Source organism: Momordica charantia, assembly GCF_013281855.1.
Source record: "Momordica charantia cultivar OHB3-1 chromosome 6 unlocalized genomic scaffold, Mcharantia_2.0 BLBB01000006.1, whole genome shotgun sequence".
Lineage (NCBI taxonomy): Eukaryota > Viridiplantae > Streptophyta > Magnoliopsida > Cucurbitales > Cucurbitaceae > Momordica > Momordica charantia.
The window spans coordinates 8,779,676-8,786,739 of NW_028275164.1; the positions used below are offsets into that span (position 1 = coordinate 8,779,676).

General features: G+C 37.8%; 1 protein-coding gene across 2 annotated transcripts; it reads left to right on the forward strand.

The window, feature by feature from the left end:
* Nucleotides 1-669: 669 nt before the first annotated feature.
* On the forward strand, nucleotides 670-5,675 carry SIR (sulfite reductase). Of its 2 annotated transcripts, XM_088125692.1 has the most exons (9): nucleotides 736-967; nucleotides 1,039-1,060; nucleotides 1,702-2,484; nucleotides 2,602-2,898; nucleotides 3,544-3,741; nucleotides 4,134-4,268; nucleotides 4,547-4,663; nucleotides 4,778-4,936; nucleotides 5,207-5,675. In XM_088125692.1, the coding sequence occupies exons 1-9, from the start codon at nucleotides 891-893 to the stop codon at nucleotides 5,411-5,413; spliced, it is 1,995 nt and encodes a 664-aa protein (XP_087981818.1). In that variant the 5' UTR covers nucleotides 736-890; the 3' UTR covers nucleotides 5,414-5,675. The 2 variants fall into 2 exon arrangements, with proteins under 2 accessions (XP_087981817.1, XP_087981818.1); XM_088125691.1 differs by lacking the exon at nucleotides 1,039-1,060 and having other exon boundaries at nucleotides 670-967.
* The last annotated feature ends 1,389 nt before the right edge of the window (nucleotides 5,676-7,064 follow it).

Sequence of the window (7,064 nt, forward strand, 5' to 3'; positions counted from 1 at the left end):
TTGATAGATTATGATTTCTGAGAAGGAAATAATTTAGCATAATGTATTTGGTAACATCTCTGTTTTTGATTCGTTTATAATTTCCATTATATTTTTTTGTTTGTTTTTAATTTCTATTTTCAATTTTTTTTTCTAAAACATAATTAATAACAGTATTTTATCATTCTTAACTAATAAATATTAAAAAATAAATATATGATAAAAATTTAAGTATTTTAATTGAAAATATTAATTTTATGTAAAATTAAAATTTTGACTTTTTTTAAATTTAAAACGGTAGATAAAAAGAACAACGGTTGAACAAGAAACATTGACCATTACCAAACAAGTTGTAATAACGTGGATTCAAAGATTTTTAATTTTTAATTTTATTTTTTTAGGAACTGTTTAGATTTAAACTCACAGTTTTTTAATCGAAAATAAATGATAAATTCGACCCAAACAGATATTGATACGAAATTAAATAACTAGGAGTCACAGTAAAGAAAGACTCACAAAGAGGCGCGTGAAGGGAATGAGAGTGGGCGTGGGTTGAAAGGCGCCACCCGTGTGGCAGGCACGTGACGACGGCGCACGATAAAGCCAAACAGCCCACAAAAACGCCCTTTCAATAAACTAAAAATTAATAATAATAATAATATTAATAATAAAAAATCAGTGGAGAATTTCGTTTTCGTTTTTCGCCATTACAGGCCATCCAATCTGATTCTCTTCTTCTCTGCTTCACTCACTGCGCATTTCTCCAAAAATTCACTCACAGCCCTACCTTCCTCCTCCGATGACTACGACGCCGTTCGCCGCCTCCAACGCCGCCGTTCTCGCCGACCCCACCCTCCAGATTCACACCTTTCAAGGTCTCAAATCCACCTCCTCCCTCGCTTTGGCCAGCCATGTCCGCTTCTTCCCTCCTACTGCCTCTCCTTCCTCCTCCTCCTCCCGCCCTTTCCTCGTTCGAGCCGTCTCCACGGTACGCTGCAACCCACCCCCTTTTCTTTCTTTTCCTTTTAACTCTTTCAATCTGTTTTTTTTTTCTGTCAGATTCCGGAAATTGGCGTCTGGGGTTGTTCCTGCTTTGGATCTTCCTGATTGTTGTGGGGATTATTGCAGGAGAATGTGATTTTGTTTTAATTTCATATAGTTATTTTGTTTTTTGCTTTTTTTTTTGTTTGTTCGAGATGGTGGCTGCAGAGTGAAGTAAATGCAGCAACATTTATTTTACTTATTTGTTTGTTATTAGACTCGTTTCTTTATTCAAGCTGGGACAGTGAGCTTTGTAAGTAAAGTTCATTACTAGCCGCACCTTGGTGTCAAAAACAATGTCCCTTTATGTTTTGAAGCTTCTCAAATGATGAAGTCATTTGACATTTTGTAACCGAATATATTCTCTTCAGACTTTGTGTTTATTACTGAGTTCTGTTTTGGTTTTTTGTAGTCCATGCATTCACTTTTACTATCTGCTCTACCGGGAATATAAGTTAATTGATGATATAAAAACAGAGGAAAACAACCAAAGGAAAAAAAGAAAAGAAGAAGCTATATATTTCTTTGCATTTATTTGTCTTTTCTGTTAGCCCTTTCCTGGAAATAACGTGAAGACTGTAAAAGTAGTGTTGTATGCATCTCTGTTATCTGGAGTTACGTCTTGGTGGATTTTTGCCGAGCTAGATTCTTATATCTTTTAATTTTATGGCCAATTTGCAGCCAGCAAAGCCTGGGGTTGCAGCTGAGCCGAAGCGTAGTAAGGTTGAAATTTTCAAAGAACATAGTAACTATATAAGATATCCTCTTAATGAGGAGTTGTTGACAGATGCCCCTAACATAAATGAGGCTGCCACACAATTGATCAAATTCCATGGGAGCTATCAGCAGTACAACAGAGAAGATCGAGGACAGAGGTCTTATTCATTCATGCTTCGTACCAAGAATCCTTGTGGGAAAGTGTCAAACAAGCTGTACTTGACAATGGATGATCTTGCTGATCAATTTGGAATTGGAACGCTTCGCTTAACCACCAGACAGACATTTCAACTACATGGAGTTCTCAAGAAGGATATGAAGACTGTTATGAGCACCATTATTAGAAGCATGGGTTCTACTCTTGGTGCTTGTGGTGATCTGAACAGAAATGTTCTTGCTCCAGCTGCTCCACTTGTGAGAAAAGATTACCTTTTTGCACAGGAAACTGCCGAAAACATTGCTGCTCTGTTAACTCCTCAATCGGGATTTTATTATGATATGTGGGTAGATGGGGAAAGAATCATGTCAGCAGAACCTCCAGAAGTGGTGGAAGCCCGTAACGACAATTCTCATGGAACAAATTTTCCGGATTCACCTGAGCCTATTTATGGAACTCAATTCCTCCCAAGAAAATTTAAAATTGCAGTGACCGTGCCAACAGACAACTCTGTGGACATTCTCACAAATGATGTTGGTGTTGTTGTCATTTCTAATGCTGAGGGGGAGCCTCAAGGATTCAACATATATGTAAGTGGATTTAGTACTTACATGTATTACTTATTAGAAATTAGGAGTTATTACTTCATTTTCTTTCTAAAGTTTTCCTTGCCCTATGGTCTTTTTGCTTAATATTTCTTGTTGCAGGTAGGAGGAGGCATGGGAAGAACACATAGAGTTGAGACCACTTTTCCTCGTTTAGGAGAGCCATTAGGATATGTTCCGAAGGAGGATATTTTATATGCAGTTAAAGCTATTGTTGTGGCACAACGTGAAAACGGAAGAAGAGATGATCGCAAATATAGTAGACTAAAATATTTGATTAGCTCCTGGGGGATTGAAAAATTTAGGAGTGTTGTTGAGAAATACTATGGGAAGAAATTTGAACCCTTCCGGGAATTACCAGAGTGGAAGTTTGAAAGTTACTTGGGGTGGCATGAGCAGGTTAGTTCTGAACCCTGTAAGACGTCTACTTTTGTTAGCTCTGATACTTGAATGATTGCTTCTTTTAAATGCTGAGGTGGAGCTTCACATCACAACTCCTACTTTCAGGCTGCAACAGTGCAACATTCTGTCTTTAATTCACATCACAAATTTTCTCAAGCATGGATGTTGTACATATGTTGTATATACATCTAGAAAATATACGCTATTTTAAATTGAACAAGTATTTTATGCGTATATATTGAATTAGATCCTTGTATGGTTTTTTCTATATTTGATCTTTCACGAAATATCATTTCCCATGTGCATTATGTCTTAAATGCATCAGTTGAACTTAAAAACATTATTACATTGAAGCTGTAGATTAAATACTGTGTAATAGTTAAAAATATGTCATCGATATAGGTACTTTGACATGAGAATATCATTGGAAATTTGATTTTCATTTATGGTGATCATGAATGTTGATAGCAAATGCCATCGTCTGTTGGAAACTTAATACAATTATAAAAAATGTTGATCTTGTTCCTTTAGCAACCCCGGAAACCATTAACAAATTAAGAGTTCCCTTGAGGGTTGGCTTTAGTCTCTTGATGCCTCAACATTTATTTCCCACCTTGTCTGAGAATGTTATCTACTTTCCAGGGTGATGGTAGCTTATATTGTGGGCTACATGTTGATAGTGGTCGTATTGCCGGGAAAATGAAGAAGACATTGAGAGAGGTGATAGAGAAATATAATTTGGATGTTCGGATCACCCCAAATCAAAACATCATCTTGACCAACATTCGCAATGCATGGAAGCGTCCCATTACCACAGTTCTTGCACAAAGTGGTTTGCTGGTAAACTAATGTTGTTTGGCACTACTTAGTGATTGAGTTCTATCTGAAAATTTAAATCTACATGTTTCAACATAGCATGAACATCTCGATTGGCTTTCCTACAGTCGAGTAGTCTTAGCTTCAGTTAATCTATAAAAACAGAGATGATGTGATATTGAAAGTTGCTTGTGTTGATAAGAGACTTGATGATAAGGAGTAAGGACTTCTAATTTCTGGGTTGTAATCTTCATAATTGATGCTGAGCTGCTGATGCTAGGATGGATATAAAGTTGTGGTATAATTACATGGACGTTAGAATTATGAAGTTGTTTTCTACCTTTTTGTTGGGAACATTTTTTGTTCTTTTGTACTGATCACATGTGCATTCTTTTGACTGAATTATGCTTTTACAGCACCCAAGGTATGTAGATCCCCTGAACATAACTGCGATGGCATGTCCAGCTATGCCACTTTGCCCTCTGGCGATAACAGAAGCTGAGAGAGGAATTCCAGATATCCTTAAGCGAGTTCGAGCTGTATTTGAGAAGGTATATAAGATGGGCAACCACAATTACCGGTGTGGTAGTGCCCTCCCCTGTGGGGGGGGGGGGGGGGTACCCTCATAATTTCAAAGTGGTTATTGATTTTTTTTTTTACTTATTTAAATGGAAGAAAATAGTTTTAATTCTAAAACTGATGATTGTATGATTAATCCCATGGATGGATTCTTGATTAGGTGCTTTTTTCTGTGTATGCATGAACATGAAAACATAGAATCATGAGACTTCAGGCACTGATCACTATGTTTGTCCTGTTATCTTATCAGGTTGGTCTCAAATACAGTGAATCTGTTGTTATAAGGATAACTGGGTGCCCCAATGGTTGTGCTAGGCCTTATATGGCTGAGCTTGGATTTGTAGGTGACGGTCCTAATAGCTACCAGGTATCATGAACTGCAAGCCAATTGTCTACTCCTTTCTAAGTGGAAACTTTTGAGAATGCGTACTCAGATTTTATATTTTCGTGCTGCTATATGTGTGCTCTTGCTTCATTACAGATATGGCTTGGAGGAAGACCCAATCAAACATCATTAGCAAGGACTTTTATGGATAAGGTTAAGATCCACGACCTTGAAAAGGTCTTGGAACCTTTATTTTACCATTGGAAGCGCAAACGACAGTCTAAAGAATCATTTGGAGACTTCACAAACCGCCTGGTGAGTTTGTAAAGGATCTAAGATTTAATTTTGAACTATCAACTGTCCTTTTTGCCTCCATGGGCGGCCAGGAAAAGGCTTGGGTCTTTGAGTAAGATGTACTTGGGAGATTGTGTGTTTGAACTTTTGGGTGAGCTTGATAAGGAAAATCCCTGACGTCTCTTGGGTGCCTTGATACCGGCTCAAAAGACTGTTTTCTGTGAACTCACAGATCTCTTAGTTATTGTCTTATTTTAAATGATAAACTATGGTTATTCGATTAATGCTCAGGGATTTGAGAAGCTCAAAGAGCTGGTTGAAAAATGGGATGGTCCTGTAATTGCACCAGCACGTTACAACCTGAAGCTTTTTGCTGATAAGGACACGTACGAGGCCATGGACGACCTTGCAAAGCTTCAGAATAAGAATGCTCATCAATTAGCAATGGAAGTCATCCGTAACTACGTGGCTGCCCAACAAAATGGGAGGAACGAATGATTTGGGTGAGAGAAGTTTAAATTTTGTCGCCTTAGAAGCTGATGTTGAAAGGGCGAATGAGTGTAATAGTCTCGTTCTCTCTTCAAGCTCGTTACTGTTTTGTAACAGCTGGGATGAACGGATGCTGCTGGATTTGGTATAATTTTGTACCCAAGTTGTTTGTTTGTCAGAATGAGCTTTGTATTTACAGTTTTTTTTGGAGATTTGTATCTTATTTTAAGGTTGCTTTTAATAAAATTCTCCTCTCCAGCTTTTCTTGTGATCTGTTCTGTCTAATTCTGCTAGTTGAGAAGACATTGTTGATATCTAAGTAGTGTTTTTGTTCATGGGTATGTTCGGCGTTTCCAGTAGAAGTGCGTCGGAAATATGTTGTGTTGTTCGTGTTGCGTGGGAGGGGGTGGAGAATGTCTCTTGAAAGTAGGTTGATTTCTGTTCAATATAGTAAAATAGAAAAGGATAGTACAGAAGGGAACAAGAAACTGCTTCACTGAGATTGTTGGAAGAGACTCTGTTTGCAAGTATATCTGATAGATGTTTGATCACACACTCACTAGAAAATGTCAGTTCATTTCAGGTGTGGTGGTCGATCGAGCACAGGCAATGCTTCGATTTGTTCAACACGAGGGAGAGTTCGATAAACTATTTTGGTTACATATTGCAAAGTAATTTTTAAAAAGGTAAAATACAATTTTGGTCATGAGTTTGAAGATTAGGTTTTATTTGATCATAAATTTTAAAAAGTGACAATTTGGTCCTTGAGAAGTAGGAGGAAGGAAGACAAGGAAAGAGAAGAGAGAAATGAGAGAAAATGATACCAAATTAAAAGTAGAGAAGAGAGAAATGAGAGAAAATGACACCAAATTAAAAGTAATATGAAATTAATAAATATTCAACTCATCAATGTCGGAAGTAGGAGGAAGGAAGACAAGGAGGTAGGAGAGAGAAATGAGAGAAAATGACACCAAATTAAAAGTAATATGAAATTAATAAATACTCTTTCATCACCTATATTTGGTGGATTTTCTTCACACAACATCTCAGAAGCCACTCAAGGGAAATTTTCACTTCTCAATGTCACCGTATGATGTGGTAGGTTTTTCTGATGTCTTGTTCTGTTTATCCAATTCTCTTTACTACGTTAAGTTCTTTATATATTACCCCTTTACGAGAGACTAGGAGCGGCCTAAAACCAAGGAATTTTTTAACCCTGGTGTGGTGTATGGGATTAGATTTCACCCACAAACAAACTAAAATTGTGTACTCTCTAGGGTTTCGTAGGGTTTCGTTGGATTGAGAGATACTCTTATCTCCACTCGAAGGTTCAAATTTTCACTCTTGGAACCTCCAATTGGAGGAGCATTGGCAAATTTGCCACTGTCCGGCCTAGTGGAGTCAATGACAAACTCCACTAGGTATCTTTGTCGTGGCGGCACAACCTCGGCCGTAGCCTCATGTCGTTCGACTTGGCCGACAAGCAATTTTAGGAAATTCCAAAGTCGGAATTGGGGACCTTGAGCCGATGCAGTTACCATTCGGTGATTCTTGACGAGTGCCTCTTCGCTGTGGCCTACTAAAACTACGGGAAAATGGAGAGATATGGGTGATGAAAGAGTACGGGGCGAAAGAAAGACATTTTTCTTTTAATAATTAT

Coding starts and splice junctions, on each gene's coding strand:
- SIR (XM_088125691.1), top strand. CDS start 779: ATGACTACGACGCCGTTCGCCGCCTCCAACGCCGCCGTTCTCGCCGAC. Junction 4,664..4,777: donor ACGGTCCTAATAGCTACCAG/GTATCATGAACT, acceptor GCTTCATTACAG/ATATGGCTTGGAGGAAGACC. Junction 4,937..5,206: donor GAGACTTCACAAACCGCCTG/GTGAGTTTGTAA, acceptor ATTAATGCTCAG/GGATTTGAGAAGCTCAAAGA.